The following is a 17,637-nucleotide window of genomic DNA, read 5'->3' on the forward strand; positions in this document are numbered from 1 at the left end:
TACATTGTGTAAGACCCCCGGCACGGTGGTCTTAACGTGGAGACCCCCACCAAGAACCAGCGAGACCAAGGTTTCGGTTGCAACACGCAAGAGGCTTTATTGTAGAGGGACGGGTACCCGGGCGTCTCAGTCTCCGGAGAGGCTAGCGCGCCGAGCGAGCCTTTCGGGGGCCTCTTATAGGGATTTTATCGAGAAGCGCAGGTACAGAAGCGAGAAGCATAGTTACAGGGCTCTGATTGGTAAATTTAAATGAGGCGAGGTTATGGCCCGGTCATTAGATGGGCTCTGGGAACAGGGGAGTTCACCCGTTCTCTGGGCCAGGTGGTCGTCCATAAATATCTTGTTTGACATGAAGCGAGGTTATGGCCCGGTCATCAGATGGGAACAGGGGAGTCTACCCATTCTCTGGGCCAGATGGCCGGCCATAAATATCTTGTTTGACAAGGACAAACTGTTTCTGTTATCTTAGCACGCTTTTATCTTTTTCCTCTGAGCCCCAGGCCTCATCTTATCCCGGGAACCTATTATTCTAGTCTTGCCTTGCAAGATAGCGTTACTGCTGCTATGCTTGCTATGTCGGGTGCACAGGGGAGGGGGTCTTACAATTGCTTGCTCACTTGATAGGTCCTTAATAAATTTTTGCACTCATTTCTTCACAAAACAAGATCTAGTAAGCTTCCATGCCGGACACTCTTTGCTGGGCTGCTGCAGTAAATTCAACAATCCTAAGCAAGGATTTCCTTTCCTAAGGTGAGGTGGCTCATGGAGCAGTGGCATATACATACTAGTTGATCAAAATACATTAGACAGAATTTATGAAGACTCTGTCATACTGCGCTCTCTCTCTGTGTCTCTCTGTCTCTGTGTTTATTCTGAGGGTCCCATAAACCTGTCAGTTCCATACAAAAAAAACAAACAAAACCAAAAGAACAACAAACCAATGTTGAGTGGCTGGAGAGATGGCTCAACATTAGATCACTGGCTGCACTTTCAGAGGACCAGCGTTCAATTCCCAGTGCCCACACAGTACAGAGCTCAAGTGTCTGTAACTCAGTCCCATGGGATCTGATGCCATCTTCTGGCATTCTTGGGTACTGTGTGCATGTGGTGCATAGACATGTATGTACCCAGGCAAAACACCCACACATATACAATAAGCCAGGGAGGGGGGAATGGGGGGGGGACCCAAAACTGACCTTCCTGGTGAACCCAAAGCACTGTTTCCTCCCGGTGTGACCAAAAGGCCACAGGGCTGTCTTAGTCCTAACCTGGGAGAACTGAGGAGACGGGATCATGAGTGCTCTAGCATCAACGGCTATTTAGGACTGATGTGCCTGGCAGAGGCCAACTCGGTCCGGTCAGTAAATCTGTTCAGAACTGGTGATGTCAGATTCCTTTTTTAAAGATTTATATATTTATGCCGCATGTGTGTAGGCACGCCAGAAGGTACCAGATCGCACCATAGATGGTTGTGAGCCACCATGTGGTTGCTGGGAATTGAACTCAGTACCCTTGGAAGAACAGTGCTCTTAACCTCTGAGCCATCTCTCCGGACCCATCAGGTTCCTTCTTAGAGGGGAAAATTCCCATTCCAAATGGAAAGGTGATACTTGGTTTTGTATGCCGGGTACTCTGAAAGATAAATACCATGAATATAGGCACACAGAAAGAGGGGAAGCCTGACCAAACTAAGGGGCCGTTGGGAGGGGTGTCCATGCTCTATAAGCCTCCCTCTAGCTGTGTTCTTCCTTCTGCCACTAAAGCCTCTAGGGAGGAGTTGGGCTCTGGCCCTGCAGAACAGCTGCAGGGATGAGCCCTGGGTCTGGTGGCAGCTCATGTTTCAGCGTATGACACAACTCCTCTGAAGCTCTTCAAGACACCCAGGAGGCCGTGCCAGGAGCCCCTCCCTTCCAATGTCCTTTAGGCATCAGGGGACAAGGACCTCAGACACAGTAACTCTTTGCGGGGAGAGCCTCAGCTCCATTTATTTGAACAGCCAAAGACTCTTTGTACAAGCAGTGATCTCAAGGTGTAGGTAACCATTTTGCTCTAGCCCGGGCAGGGGCTCAGAGAGACAGACACACAGCCTCCTTTCTCTGAGGTTTAGAATTACGGAAACGAATTCCTTTCCTACGGTTTCTGTAGGACTGTGTCTATAAGCCCACTCACCCTGGGCGCACGTAAGTAGTGGGTGAAGTGCTGAATATGGAGACTGTAGTGCCCGGTCCATTCCTTTCATTGCAGACACAAAGATGAGCCGATGATGCTCTCAGAAACTAGCCAACCATAGAAAGCTTCTGGCTCTAGGGAAAGAACTGCCCCCTGAGCCTCATCTGGACCTCTTATCACAAGGAGATTAGTCCAGGGAGTGACTCAGCCTTGACCTGCATCTACCATAGCTGGAGGACTGTTGTTTCTGCAAGCATCCACATTCCAGGATGAGACCCAAAAAGGCTGATGCTCTCTCAGCAAAGGCCCTTGGCCCTCTTGGTGTTCAAGAGCTGACTAAGGACAACTGCACACATGGGATCAGGAAGGCTTCGAAGATGCTCAGTAGGTGAACCGCATCTTTTGTGAATAGCCCAGCTTGTCCAAGTTAGGGTGGCAGGCCAGCTGGACCATAGGTGGTGGCCCACAGAGCAGCAGTAGCACATCCTCGGCTGGGGCGGGTAGGTGCTCCTGGATCATGTCTGCAGTAACAAAGCCCTTGCTGTAGGCCCAATCTGGAGGATGGGGAAGAGAGAGAAAACAGGTGCTTCAGGTCCGGAGCAGCAAGGGTGTGGGAGGTTTCCAGGACAGAGCCCCGGGAAGACCCAGAGGGGATCCTGAGAAAGCCCTATAGCCACAACTACAGCCACATCCCTGCCACCCACTCCAAAACAGGAGCCCGAAGGAAGGGGATCAGGAGATTGTTTTTTTGGTCTGTGCACATGGACTTGAGGTTTTGGCAGTGTCAGGAGGGTCTGTTTAACCGAAACCAGAACTCAGAGAGGGGCAAGCCTTGACTTTTGATAACGAGGGGCTATCCTGATGTTCAGAGACGGCGCGATACCTTCTGGAGGATGGTCCAGAGTGAACCAGAGCTTAAAGCGGTTAGGATATTGGGCTTGCAGTTCCTCTAGGTCCTCACGAAGGATTATGTCCTTCTCAGTCTGAAATGCAAACGAGCAAGCAGAGTCTCAGAAACCTCAGGCCCACACCAGGAAAATCCTTTGCTATGATGACCAAGAAGGAAAAGGAATGCTAAAGGCATGCTCAAGACTCGCAGTGCTTTTAGTGTGCTAAGGATCAGAGTGGGGCCTTCATTTACACATTACAAAGGAATATTTGACCAAGAAGGCGCAAGTGCCTATTCTCAGCATGAGACAACTCCCATCTCCTCTTGCTTCCCTGGGGGCCAGGGAAGAAATTTGGCTTAATACTAGGTCTTTTTTCTTTTCTTTTTTTTTTTACTTTATTATTTATTTTTCAATACAGGGTTTCTCTGTATAGCCTTGGCTATCCTGGATTCACTTTGTAGACCAGGCTGGCCTCGAACTCCCAATGATCTGCCTGTCTTCTCTGCCTCCTGAGTGCTGGGATTACAGACATGTGCTACCATGCCAGGCCCTTCTTTACTATTCGGGGTCAGAGGGAGGGGAGGAAGATTTATTTATTTATTTTTATGAGTGTTTTGCCTGCACATATATAAGTGCATTGCATGTGTGCCCATTGTCCCTGGGGCCTAAAAAAAACTGCCAGATCTCCTGAAACCGAAGTTAGAGAAAGTTGTAAGCTGCCGTGGGGGGGGGGGGAAGGGGTGTTGGAAACCAAAGCCTGGTCCTCTTTTTGCTGGTCCCCCTCTTCCCTTCTTATTGTGATAGAGGACCCTATATTCACAGTGGGCAGTCCCTAGACCAGGCACCGAGAGGCAGTTCTGTCTGTCCCAGCCCATCTAGTCACATAGGCAATTTGAAGTGCTGGCTTTTCAGAAAAGCAAACCAACCTGGTTGGCGAAAAGCAGAAAGCACTGGGTGGGATCTTCAGGGACTTTCAGGATGGCCCGGATCAGCTGCAGCATGGGGGTGATTCCTGCGCAAGGGTAGCCCATGGTGAGACGTGGTGGCTCCTTCACTGACCACCCCACCTCGAAGCTTCTCGTCCCCACCCCATGTGCTTTCCTGTCCTGTGTCGTCCTCTGCACCTCCACCTGCACAGTCACCAGGACCTACATTTCAGGACCTTAATATCCACCTAAGCACACAGTGTTTAAAACCCTAAGGAGTCCAAGACACTTGCTCTCAAGGTCCCTCGGAGGTAGGGACTCAAACACTACAGAGTAGGCCAGATGTGACAGTAGATGTCTTTAGCTCCAGCACTTGGGAAGCAAAGGCTGTCATATTTCTGTGAGGACAGAGTGGGTTCTGGGCCAACCTGCACTACCTAACAAGATCCTGCCTCCAAAAAAAAAAAAAAAGGCATAGATTACTAATGTCTCTTCTGACTCAGTCAGAAGAGTCTGGAACATCGCTTATAGAGGGTAAGTGGGTGTTCTTTAGAGTCAGGCAGAGTCAGAGCTGGATCCTCGCTGTGGCCATTACTAACTAACAACCAACCTTGTGGAAACCTAAGCGCTAGGAATCTCCAATTCTTCATTTGCAGAAGGAAAAGGACCGTAGACCCCTACAGTATTAGAGCGCTATAGTTCCCTTATTTAGTACCCTTATTTAGTACCCTTATTTTTCCCTTTGGTGATATAGAGGATTGAATCTAGAACGTTGTATGTAAGTGCCCTACCACTTGATAGGACCTTCTCAAAGTGGAGATATGAGCTAATTCAAGACAAGTTAAAGTATGTAAATGCAGGTTTATTAGAAGCAGCTCTTTGTTGCCATGCTGGGGGGGGGGGGACCACTGTGTCTGGGTTTATAGTGAAGGGGGATGGAAAGCCCCTGCCCCCGGGCTGGAAAGTTCAGGGTACAAGGCGGGATATGCTAGCCACACCCCACAGCGGGTAGAGGCCAAGACATGCTGGGAGAACCGGGGAGGCCAGGTCCAGTTTAGTATGGTCCGAAACCCAACAGCACTGTGTTCACTAAAATGTCCGGGTTTGGCTAGGACTCTGTGTTTATTGTATGTAGGCTAGGCTGACTCTGATCCTCTTGCTTCGAACTCCCATGCCTGGAACTACAGGCCTGCACCACCAGGGCTGCCTTTTTTCCTTCTCAACTACTCACAGTTAGCTGCTTGTGGCGGCCCCTCCTGACTTACTGCTCGAGTGCCATCTGTGAATTTTTGTTGTTGGTATTTTGTTTGTACTTCCTTAAGACTTCAGCTACTGGGGAAGTCTGAGCAGTGATTGTCCCTAGACTAACGACCTGTCCTCTACAGTCAAACCTGAGAAGGCAAAACATGGCAAAACCCAGCAATGCTCAGCAGTGTCCCTCGAACAGTACAGACCTGTCCCGCCGGCGATCATTCCCAATTTCTTCGCCACTCGAGGTTCGGGTGGAGATTTTTTGTTGGGTTGAATGTTAAAATTCCCTGGGAAGTAGTGAGACATTAGAATCAATTCAAAACAGGAAGTAAACAAACAAATGCGGGGTGGGGGGCAGAAAGCGTGTTCCTAGGCTGTTTTAGAGGCGCCTATGAAATCTGATCCTGGGACGTGGGCGGAGCTTTGGGGTAAACCAGCCGAAACAATGACTCGGGAAGGACAGTGGGGATCTGGGCCGTCTGCCAATCAGTCAATTCACACAGTGGGGCGGGGGGGGGGGGCGGGGGGCACAGAAGCCACACCCAAAATGCCAGAATCCCACACGGAGCCTGTGAGGGCGAGTCAAGGCCAGGGAAAGTGTGTGGAGCAAGGAACTCTGACAGAGGACTGCTCTCTGGTAAAAGTGGTAGGCTTGGGACCAGGATGAATTTAGTTTCCCTAGCGGTCTAGAGCTTCAACAGGGGCATGGTACAAGTTGTTCTCTTGGGAAGGGCTAAAAAGCTTTCTCGTTTGGTTCTTAGGCAGAGGGAAGAATCTTTGCGGGGAAGGAGAGGCATAGGTTTACTCTGGTAACCCCCACACCTGTCCTCCATGGCTGGCGGACAAGGTGCTCTTACACAGGTATACACATGCGCACATGCAGACTGTAGGGGGCGGGCTGTGTGCACAGGAGCAGCGAGGCTGTAGAATGGGAAAGACAGACAGACAGTCACCTTTCCCAGCGTAGCTGAGCAACCCACTTGGCCCCCGGAATTCCACCACATCCCCAATCTTCAGGCTATCCAGGTACTGAGACATCTTCCCCCCGTCAGGAAATTTGGGGTGCACACCTTTCAGATAAACCTGATGAGGCAGAGAGGAAGAAAACGCCCCATTTGGGATGTAAGGGAGACAGCATCAGAGCTTACACTCACACTCTTTTCCCCCTTCCCCACACACTTCCCTCATAGCCACAAAGGACTCATTACTTCCTGCTGTCAAGGAATCCAGGAAGTTCCTTCAAATCCCACAGTCTCTGGATTCCTTTTCTTTTGGTGTGTGTGTGTGTGCTCGTGCATATATGCATGCATGTGCATGAGTGCATGTATGTAATGTGTGTGTGAGAGAGAGAGGTCAGAGAGCAACCTCGAATGTTGCTCTGTGTCTTTCATCTTGAGACAGGATCTTTCTCGTTTCTTGAAAGGCTAGCTTCCCAGCACTCAGGAGGCAGAGGCAAGCGGATTGTTGTGAGTTCGAGGCCAGCCTGGTCTACAAAGTGAGTCCAGGACAGCCAAGGCTAACACAGAGAGACCCTGTCTCAAAAAACAAACAAACAAAGAAACAAGCAAACAAAAACTAGCTGGCCCCCAAACCCTGGAGTCTCTGATCCTCAGGTATCCGTCTCCCAGTAGAGCCGTGCTGGGACTTCAGACGCAAGGGCTACTGTGTCCAGTTTTGGCATGGGTGCTGGGGAATCCACACTCAGGCAGACAACAAGTGCTCTGCCCAATGACCCAGCCATCTTCCCGGCCCCTAGATTTCCTTTCTGTACTCTTACCTTGATGACGAGATCCACATAGCCTTGGTCTTCATCACTGGTGACAGGAGTGTAAGGCCTGATGACCAGACTGCCATCAATTCGGGCAGAGAGGTAGACATGTTTGCCTGGGGCCAGGGGTGGGGTGGGAGGGTAGGGGGGGGTAGGAGAGGGGGATGGCAGGGGGAGGGGGAGGGGAGGGGGGGAGTCACGTAAGCTCATGTGGATGTGCTGTGGCCCTGTCACCTTTCAAAAATACTCAGATTTGAGAGAAAAGGATGTTCTGTCCCACAGGGAGGATCCCTCGGCAGGCTCTCTTGCCTCCTCCCGCCTGAGAAACTCCCTCATCTACTGCCAGGACCTTAGCAGCAATAGCTGAACAGGGTTTGCACAATAGGAAGGGAATTAGTGTTTGCTGGGGTATGAAGTGTGTGTGTGTGTGTGTGTGTGTGTGTGTGTGTGTGTGTTAATGACAAGTCCTACAGGAAGGAGGGAAGACTACTGGAGGTTAGCGGTTTCTAGGGTCAGAAAGGCACACCCTAAAGAGTGGTCCCTCACAGACTGAAGGATTCAAAGCCAAGCGAGAGAAGGAAACAGTGTGAACAGGGAACACAGCTAAACAGTGCCTCCCCCTCCTAGGATGCCAAGGAGAGATGCCCACTCTTTTCCTTACCCACAGGCAGCCCCAGAATGTGGTGGGCGGTGGGCAGGGCAAAGCGGAACCTCCTGGTGTTGTGGCTCACAGTCTGGAGGATGGATGACAGGATGTTTCATCAGGCAGGTCTGGCCTGCCAAGTCCCTCGGAGCAATCCAACCACCTTGGATGCTATCCCTCAAACTAGGAGAGTTTCGGTCCCCTCTCTGCCCTAGTCCCCCTCTTCACAACTTACCGTCTTGTCTAGCAATCGCAGCAGGTACTTCTCATCCGGGTCCTGGAGAGTGACCTGCGGCCGGCGGGATCTTCGAACCAGGTAAGTACCCAGAGCCAGGCCAAGCAGAGTGAGCAGCCCCACCCCCAGAGAGGTTAGCAGAACCGGGCTCTGTGGGCAGAAAAGGAAGCGTAATCGCCACGCAGAGGAAGAGCCAGGGTGTGGGTGCGGGACCAGGGGTGGCGCTCCAAAGACAGCTCCAGCGAGAAAGCATGCCAAAGCCGCAATAGTGAGCTGGGCAGCGTCTCCAGCCCGCAGCTCGCGCATCGAGACCCCGGCATCCAGTGCGAGCACAGCACAGCCCCGCAGGGCTGACTGCCCAGAAGCAGCTGAGGCGGGGACCCGAGGGTGGGGGGCACCGAACGAGGGTCTTACCGGCTGGATCCCCATGACCTAGAACCGTGTCCCGCTCCGGTGGGGCTGACAGATCCCACAATGCGCCGCAGGGCGGGCTCGGGGGAGGAGCTCTCTGGGGCGTGGTCTATTGAGGCGGGCCTGACGGAGGCGGTACTGGCCAGGACTACGTACTGGGTGGTCCAAGGGCGTTGATAGCGTAGCAGTTCTAGCTCCTCTTTCCAAGCTTTCTGGTCTCCATCACTGACACCTACCGTAAAGGAAGGGATGACAGTTCTGTCTCTAACAAGGAGCCAGGCTAATTCGCGTGATGAGAAATCTAGCCAGTTTGAGAGTCTCACGGAAAGTGGAGCGTTGAGCCAGACACAGCCTTAAAGTAGAACAGGAAGTCATCAGATGGCAATTCTTGTTTTTTTTTTTTTTTTTTTTCCCCAACAGGCTACTTTATCAGACTGTTCAACTGCCTAGCGAGGTCTCTTTCAGAAGAGTGGTGTGGCAGCTTCATTTCCTAGTCCTTCAAACAAAACAACTGATTTTGCTCATGATACCAGTTCATCAGAATCAGTCAGAAGAACCTGAAGAGACGGTTTTGTAGTTAAGAGTTAACCACTCTTGTGGCGAACCCTGGCGGGGTTCCCAGCACCAACACAGAAGCTTGAGATTTTCTGTCATTTTAGTTCTAGGGATTTTGGTACCCTCTTCTGGCATCCTCAGGCAAGACACACACAATGCACAGACAGACAAGACAGACAGACAGACAGACAGGAAGGCAGGCAGGCAGGCAGACAGGCAGGCAGGCAGGCAGACATGCAGGTGAAACACACATAAAATAAAAAATATATAAAGTAATCCCAGTACTCGGCAGGCAGAGGCAGGTGGATCTCTGTGAGTTCGAGGCCAGCCTAGTCTACAAAGTGAGTTCAGGACAGCCAGGATTATAAGAGAAACCCTGTCTAGACAAACAAACAAACAAACAAACAAACAAAAAAACAAACAAAAAAACCCAACCAAACAAAAAAGACTGATGCCTCTAGCACTTGGACAACTTACTCTATTCCTCTGCATCTCTTCATTATCTTTGTGCTTTGGTTCATAGGGGTTTGTTTTGTTTTGTCTTTCGGTTTTGAAAAAATTTTTGAGACAGGGTTTCTCTGTGTAGTCTTGGCTGTCCTGGACTCACTTTGTAGACCAGGCTGGCCTTGAACTCACAGTAATCCGCTTGCCTCTGCCTCCCAGTACTGGGTGGGATTACAGGCGCATGCCACCACACATGGCGTCTAGCCAGGATTTTCAGAGCAGCTTAAAAGTAAGAACAGCTCTTTTTTTTTTTTTTTTTTTGGTTTTTTTGAGACAAGGTTTCTCTATGTAGCCTTGGCTGTCCTGGACTAACTTTGTAGATTAGACTGGCCTGGAACTCACAAAGATCCGCCTGCCTCTGCCTCATGAGTGCTGGGATTAAAGGCGTGTACCACCACTGCCGGCTAAGAACAGCTCTTTAAAAGAAGTCAGAATGTGGTAGGCGTGATGAAGTGCCCATCAATGTAGAGAAGGTGGAAAGGGGGAGGGCATAGATCCCTTTCTTGTTAACTTTTAAATAATAATTCTTTATTTTATCTTTTATATGTGAATGTTTTGCCTGCATGTATGTATGTATGTATGCATGCATATGCCTTGTTCCCAAAGAGGCCAGAAGAACTGGACTTGCAGATGATTGTAAGCCCCAGGCGTGGTGGTGCACGCCTTTAATCCCAGCACTCGGGAGGCAGAGGCAGGCGGAACGCTGTGAGTTCGAGGCCAGCCTGGTCTACAAAGCGAGTCTAGGACAGCCAAGGCTAACACAGAGAAACCCTGTCTCAAAAAACAAAAATTTAAAAAAAGAAAGAAAGAAAGAAGAAAAAGCCACCTGGCTTTTAATTTGTGATCCTCCTACCTCTGCCTCTTCAGCATACATATTGGTGTGTGACACCACAACCAGCCCTTTCTTTTCTATTTTGAGAGAGCCATGGGAGTATGTTCTGGAGCTCCTGGCCCCCTACCTTGATGAAGCTAAGAAGTCACAACCATTGACTTTTCCTGGGTCTATCTGGAGAGGTTCCAGGTCCTCCTCCTGCACGAGGTGAGACGTGGCAGAAGACGGAGAGGCGCAGAACACGAGGAGAGCATGTTCACAGTTCAAATGGCACACAAATGTAGTGCATCCCTGGGAACCGCTGGACCAGCTGTGTGACATGGGCTTGTCTTGGATACTGTGTGGCCTCAACTGTCATGTCACATAGGCAGGAGAACAGGCTTCTCAGGCTATAGCCACAGAGGGCTGACAAGTAGATAACCCGACTAGCATGCCTTTCAGGAATAGCAGCCTAATGTCACATGTTAACAGCCATGTATACCACATAGGTCATATATTAACCAGGCTCACTGCTCTGGTGCTGCGGCATGCTCTTCTTCTCTACCTCCTCTGAAGGAGCCTTAAAAAGACAACTTCTCTTGTATGGGAGAGGAAACTGAAGGTCTACTTCAATACTGCCCCTCCCTCCTATTGGCCTAAAGAGCGATTTGACTTAGCGCCTCATGAGCCCCTCCCCCTAAAATATCAACAACACTGTGCTGTTTAGTTCTGAAAATGGGGACCATGAAGCATGGTAGAAGGAGGCTGCTGTGTGAGTTGAAGGCCTTTCTGGGCTGAGAGTCTGTAGTCCCATGATACTCTCCTAGAAGATAAATTCCACCTTTCTGGGACTGAGTCATTTGCTGTTTACTCCTTTGAAGGAAAAGACGTATTTCTGGATTTTAACATTTTTATTTATTTATTTTTATTATTTTTATTTTTTGGTTTTTTGAGACAGGGTTTCTCCGTGTTAGCCTTGGCTGTCCTGGACTCACTTTGTAGTCCAGGCTGGCCTCGAACTCACAGCGATCCGCCTGCCTCTGCCTCCCAAGTGCTGGGATTAAAGGTCCGTGCCCGGAATATTTCTGGATTTTTATCTAACTTAATCTCCTCCAACCTGTGTCTGTGTGTGGCTATCTGTCTTTGTGGTCTCATTGGCCCAGATACCCCTGATTAGACCAGACAGACTGGCCAAAGAGCCCTGCAACCTACCTACCTTAGCTTTCCCAAGTCTGAGATTGTAAGATTGCTACCACACATAACTTTAAACTTATTTATTTATCTATCTATTTATTTAGGTTTTTTTTTGAAACCGGCCTCTGTCTGTGTAACAGCCTCGACTATCCTGGAGCTCGCTTTGTAGACAAGGCTGGCCTCAGACTCACTGAGATCCACTTGACTCTGCCCCCCAAGTGCTGGGATTAAAGGTGTGTGCCACTACCCAGCTAAATTGAAAATTAGTTGTTTCATCTGGACAAAGGTGAGTGATGCATGCCTTTAATCACAGCACTCGGGAGGCAAAGCCAGGTGGATCGCTGTAAGTTTGAGGCCAGCCTGGTCTACAAAGCGAGTCTAGGACAGCCAAGGCTAACACAGAGAAACCCTGTCTCAAAAAACCAAAAATAATAAATAAATAAATAAATAAATAATTTTTTCTGTGTACGCATATGAACATAAGGCAGGTATATATAGGTTCCCACAGAATCCAGAAGAGGGCATTTAATCCCTTGTAGCTAGAGTCGTAGGCAATTGTGAGGCACACGATATGGGTGTTGGGAAATGAACTCAGGTCCTAAGCAAAAATGGCAAGTGTTCTTAACCCCTGAATCATCTCTCCAGCCTCCCACGCGTTTAAACTTTTCCTCACATAAAGGAGAAAAAATAGAGCATACAGTGAGGTATGAGGAAGAAATAAACTGCTATAGATGTGTTTCTTGATCTTCTATAGGGCATTAAGTACACAATTGCTGCATGACATTTGTTACACTATCCTGTCTATTTTGGAATATTTTGGTTAAGTTACACAAGTCCCGCTGGAGCATCATAGGGTACCAAAAAAGAAATCCCGGTTTTGTTAAGACGTGGCCTAGAGGAGCCAGACTGGGAAAAGTAACAATGACAAAGCAGTTGGCACCTACCAAGCAGGCATCACTGCCTGAGAACCTGTTTTTCACATCTTCTGAGAACAAAAGCCGCAAGATGCAAACTACCCAATATATTCTCTCCTCTGGTGTGTGTGTGTGTGTGCGTTTATTTATTTATTCATTTATGTTTGAGATAGGGTCTCTTTAAGTAGTCCTGGCTGTCTTGGAACTCTCTTTGTAGACCAGGCTGTACACATTTTTTTTTTTTTTGACACAAGCTCAGTCACTGAACCTGGAGCTCATTGATTGCAGGTACCTACCGGCTGGCCAGTGAGCTCCAGAACCCTCCCCTCACCCCTTCCTGGAGGGGGTTCTAGGCACACGCTGCACTTCTGTTTTTCCCGTTGGCACTGGTGATATGAACACAGGTCTTCATGCTTGCACAGCAAGCGCTTTACTCACTGAGCTACCCAAGTGCCACAGCCCTTCCAATATTAATTTTTAAGCAGAACTCATGTTTCATATCATTTTGCCCTTAGATATTTTAGTGTATACACTGAAAAGATAAAGCCTTAAAGGTAGCTATAATGCCAATATTACACATAAAATTGCCAGTAATTGGACATTTTATTTTGTAAATTGTTATGTATTAAAGTACACTTTTAATGTATAGTTGTGTGAATTTTAGAGCATGTATAGATTGTATAATCACGATATAGGATTAATCTAAAAAATTTATTTAACCCTTTTTAAAAATTTTTTGGTTTTTCGAGACAGGGTTTCTCTGTGTAGACTTGGCTGTCCTGGACTCACTATGTAGACCAGGCTGGCCTCAAACTCACAGAGATCCATCTGCCTCTGCCTCCCGGAGTGCTGGGATTACAGGCATGTGCTACCACTGACCACCTATGTGTTTATCTTATACAATGTAGCATATATATGTGTGTATATACATATATATATTGCTGAATAGCTATCTTTCCTAATAAGTAAAACTCATTTTGCTGGCCTCATAAACTACTGTTATAGTAATAGTTTATCTTTAAATTTTTTATTATTTATTGTTATGTGTATGGGTGTTTTGGCTGCATATATGTCTGTGCACCACATGCATGCAATGCCCAAAGTGGTCAGAAGAAGGCATCAGATCCCCTGGAGCTGGAGTTACAAACAGTTGTAAACTGACACATGGGGGCTGGGAATCAAACCCCAGGTTCTTGGACGAGGAACAAGTGTCCTTAATCACGGAGCCATCCATCTAGCTCCAATAATTTATCTTTTAAGCAGATTTCTTTTTGTTTCATTTGTATTGGTGTTTTGCAAAGTCTAGTAAAGGGCATCAGATCCCCTGCGACTGGAGTTCAAAATGGTTATGAGCCACCGTGTGGGTGCTGTGTTGGCTCAGTTTCTTAACAATTAGACTTTATTGTACAACCCAGCTATCCTATACAGGAGGAAAAAGGGTTAAAGGGAAACAAGAATAAACCTTCTGGGTATCAGCTCTGCAGGACTGCTCCCTTGGTGGGTGTCTCCGGGGCTGCACGCTGATCCTCTCCCTCATCCTGATCAGCACTCTCCTGGACTGAACCTGCAGCCTTCTCTTCTCTCCTCTCTCTCCCTCAGGGCGCAATTGCAGGTCTTCCTCCCATTGATGCCGATTAGAAACACTGGAGCCCCTTTCTGCTCCCTGAACTCCGGACCCAGGATGGTTCCTCCCAGTCTATTACAGGGTCCATCTCAGTCGGGTACCCGTGGTATTTCCAAGGGGCAAAGCCTGCCAAGATTGCTTTCACCTGGGACAAAGCCTGCACTCCTTCCACAGTGCTGGGACCCAAACCCATGTCTGCTGAAAGAGAGATAAGTGCTCTTAGCTACGGAGGCATCCCTCTGGTCTCTTCTAGTAAAATTAATATATCAATATCAAAGATAATATGAGGTACTGAGGAATGAATTTTAAAAATATTTTTAATAATTTTTATATGCATTGGTGTTTTGCCTGTATGTATATCTGTGTGAAGGTGTTGGATTCTCTGGAACTGGAGTTACAGACAGGTGTGAGCTGGCATTTATGTGCTGGGATTGGAACCTGGGTCCTCTGGAAGAGTAGCCAGTGCTCTTAACTGCTGAGCCATCTCTCCAGTCCCTAAGAATAAATTTAAGACAATGTAATTACAAGTCCTTTGCACGCACGCACGCACGCACACATGCACAGACATAACTGCAGCCTTTTCCATGCTGGTAGGCAGCAGCTCATCTCTCTAGTAGTACATCTTGCCCCTTTCTCTAACCCTGCAACAATCTTCACTAATTTTGGTTCGATCTTAAATATGTTCAACATCTAACCAATTCTCACCTCCTCCATCCAACCAATTCTCACCTCCTCCATCCAACCAATTCTCACCTCCTCCATCCAACCAATTCTCACCTCTTCCATCTAACCAATTCTCACCTCCTCCATCTAATCTATTCTCACCTCCTCCATCCAACCAATTCTCACCTCCTCCATCCAACCAATTCTCACCTCCTCCATCCAACCAATTCTCACCTCCTCCATCCAACCAATTCTCACCTCCTCCATCCAACCAATTCTCACCTCCTCCATCCAACCAATTCTCACCTCCTCCATCCAACCAATTCTCACCTCCTCCATCCAACCAATTCTCACCTCCTCCATCTAACCAATTCTCACCTCCTCCATCTAACCAATTCTCACCTCCTCGCCCTCTGTTGTTTCTGCTCTGGATCCCTGCAGCTGCCTCCTAACTGGATTTTACCCTCTTCCCTCCTTCAGTTACTTTATTTGTAAATACTTTTTAAAAAAGATTTATTTATTGCTGGGCAGTGGTGGCGCACACCTTTAGTCCCAGCACTCAGGAGGCAGAGGCAGGTGGATCGCTCTGAGTTCGAGGCCAGCCTGGTCTACAAGCGAGTCCAGGACAGCCAAGGCTACACAGAGAAACCCTGTCTCGAAAAACAAAAAACAAACAACAACAACAACAAAAGATTTATTTATTTATTTATTATGTATACAATATTCTCCTGTATGTAACAACTGCAGGCCAGAAGGGGGCACTAGATCCCATTGTAGATGGTTGTGAGCCACCATGTGGTTTCTGGGACCTGAACTCAGAACCTTTAGAAAGAATAGCAAGTGCTCTTAACCTCTGAGCCATCTCTCCAGCCCTGTAATTAATTAATTTAGTTCACATTATTATTATTATTATTATTATTATTATTATTATTATTATTATTATTATTATTATTATTATTATTTTGAGACAGGGTCTCTCTGTGTAGTCTTGGCTGTCCTGGACTCACTTTGTAGACCAGGCTGTCCTGGAATTCACAGCAATCTGGCTGCCTCTGCCTCCTGAGTGCTGAGATTAAAGGCATGGGCCACCACACCCAGCTTTTTTATTTTTATTTTTTAAAGAGAGAGGGTCTCGGGGCAGGGCGTGGTGGCGCACGCCTTTAATCCCAGCACTCGGGAGGCAGAGGCAGAGGCAGGCGATCGTTGTGAGTTCGAGGCCAGCCTGGTCTACAAAGTGAGTCCAGGACAGTCAAGGCTACACAGAGAAACCCTGTCTCGAAAAACCAAAAAAAAAAAAAAAAAAAAAAAAAAGAGAGAGAGAGAGAGAGAGAGAGAGAGAGAGAGAGAGAGAGAGAGAGGGTGTCTCTCTGTGTAGCTCTGGCTGTCCTGGAACTCATTATGTAGGCCAGGCTGGCCTTGAACTCACAGAGATCTTCCTGCTTCTTCCTAGAGCACTGGGGTTGGCTTGTTTCTATTACTTTAGCATATTGCCCCACTCCCTGATAGAAAACCTCTACACTTCCTCGGCAACCTTCACCTGTGTCTAACATATCTGATTCCTCTTCAGTGCACAAGCTTCAGGAGTAACAATCTCTTGTCTGTTTTCTGATGCATCCTGAGTGCCATGAACAATACAAATAATGAAAGAGTAAGGGCTCTGGGAAATTATAAATAAATAAGAAAGGGCTCTGGGAAACATACAGAAGAGAAAGTAATCACTGGCATCATTAAGTGAAGAAGTCATGTACCCCCTGAACACCAGGGAGCTAGGTGTTTGGCGGATGTGCTTCTGTGGGCACTGTGGGCTTCATGTAGCAACAATTCCCCTTGTCTTTGTAGTCGGAGGTGGGGGGTGGAGGTGGGGGCTGAGCAGAGGGTGGGGAGGGCGGAGGTAGGGGAAGGGATTTGGGAGCATGCTGCGCACACAGGGGGCCTGCATCATGGCTGAGACATGCTACCCTAAGGAAAGCTCTGATTTTCTAAGGGGGTCACTATCAAACCTGTCCAACCTCTGCCCCAAGGGGAGGCATTATCTTTATTGTTCTGGTTAGGGAACAAACAGATCTTCTCTAGGGAGGAAAGAGAGCTCTCTGTGAGCTGTAACATCCCTGGAGGGGCAGCCTCTATCTAAATCTCTGCAGTAAACAAACCTGCCCTGTGCCCCACAGAAGACGTTGGCTTCTAGGGCTGTTGGCAGCCTGCAGAGGGAAGGGGTGGTGGTACAAAGGCTCAGCAGTTAAGAGTGTGGACCGCTCTCTAAAAGGACCCAAGCTCAAGATCTGTTTCCCAGCACCCATGTCAGGTGGCTTACAAATAAATGCCTATAACTCAGCTCCAGGGGGATCTGATGGTTATGACCTCTGCAGGAACAGGCATTCATGTGAACACATGACACCAATACACAGACACATAATACAGACACACGATTAAAAAATTTGGGCCGGGGCGGGGGGTGGGGGCGGCTGGAGAGATGGCTCAGAGGTTAAGGGCATAAGGGCACCGACTGCTCTGCTCTTTCAGAGGTCCTGAGTTCAATTCCTAGCAACTACATGGTGGTGGCTCCCAACCATCTATAATGTGAATCAATGTGCACTGTATACATAATAAATCCTTTTTTTTTTTTTTTTTTTTTTGGTTTTTCGAGACAGGATTTCTCTGTGTAGCCTTGGCTGTCCTGGACTCACTTTGTAGACCAGGCTGGCTTCGAACTCACAGCGATCTGCCTGCCTCTGCCTCCCAAGTGCTGGGATTAAAGGCATGCGCCACCACTGCCTCGCACATAGTACATCTTTAAAAAAAATTTTTTTTTTCTCAGCTGGGCATGGTGGCACACACCTTTAGTCCCAGCACTTGGGAGGCAGAGGCAGGTGGATCACTGTGAGTTCAAGGCCATCCTGGTCTACAAGGCGAGTTCAGGACAGCCAAGTCTATACAGAGAAACCCTGTCTCAAAAAAAAAAAAAAAAACCAACCAATTTTTTTTCTTTTTGCCAGGGGTAGTGTTGCATGTCTGTAATCCCAGCACTCAGGGAGGCAGAGGCAGGTGGATCTCTGTGAATTCAAGGCCAGTCTGGTCTGCA

At 48.2% G+C, this 17,637-nt stretch overlaps 1 protein-coding gene across 1 annotated transcript; it reads right to left on the minus strand.

The window, feature by feature from the left end:
• Nucleotides 1–1,959: 1,959 nt before the first annotated feature.
• Nucleotides 1,960–8,440, minus strand: CYB5R1 (cytochrome b5 reductase 1). The gene is made up of 9 exons (XM_084793504.1): nucleotides 8,297–8,440; nucleotides 7,883–8,032; nucleotides 7,666–7,738; nucleotides 7,014–7,120; nucleotides 6,190–6,319; nucleotides 5,440–5,523; nucleotides 3,986–4,071; nucleotides 3,053–3,152; nucleotides 1,960–2,723 (listed from the first exon to the last, which is right to left on the minus strand). The coding sequence occupies exons 1-9, from the start codon at nucleotides 8,309–8,311 to the stop codon at nucleotides 2,551–2,553; spliced, it is 918 nt and encodes a 305-aa protein (XP_084649630.1). The 5' UTR covers nucleotides 8,312–8,440; the 3' UTR covers nucleotides 1,960–2,550.
• Between the last annotated feature and the right edge of the window lie 9,197 nt (nucleotides 8,441–17,637).

Source organism: Acomys minous (assembly GCF_964271855.1).
Source record: "Acomys minous genome assembly, chromosome: 1".
NCBI lineage: Eukaryota > Metazoa > Chordata > Mammalia > Rodentia > Muridae > Acomys > Acomys minous.

Excerpts from the sequence above, each read along its gene's own strand:
- CYB5R1 (XM_084793504.1), bottom strand. Across the intron at positions 7,739-7,882 it reads TGCGATTGCTAGACAAGACG|ACTGTGAGCCACAACACCAG; the intron begins GTAAGTTGTGAA and ends TCCATCCTCCAG. Across the intron at positions 4,072-5,439 it reads AATGATCGCCGGCGGGACAG|GAATCACCCCCATGCTGCAG; the intron begins GTCTGTACTGTT and ends ACCCTTGCGCAG.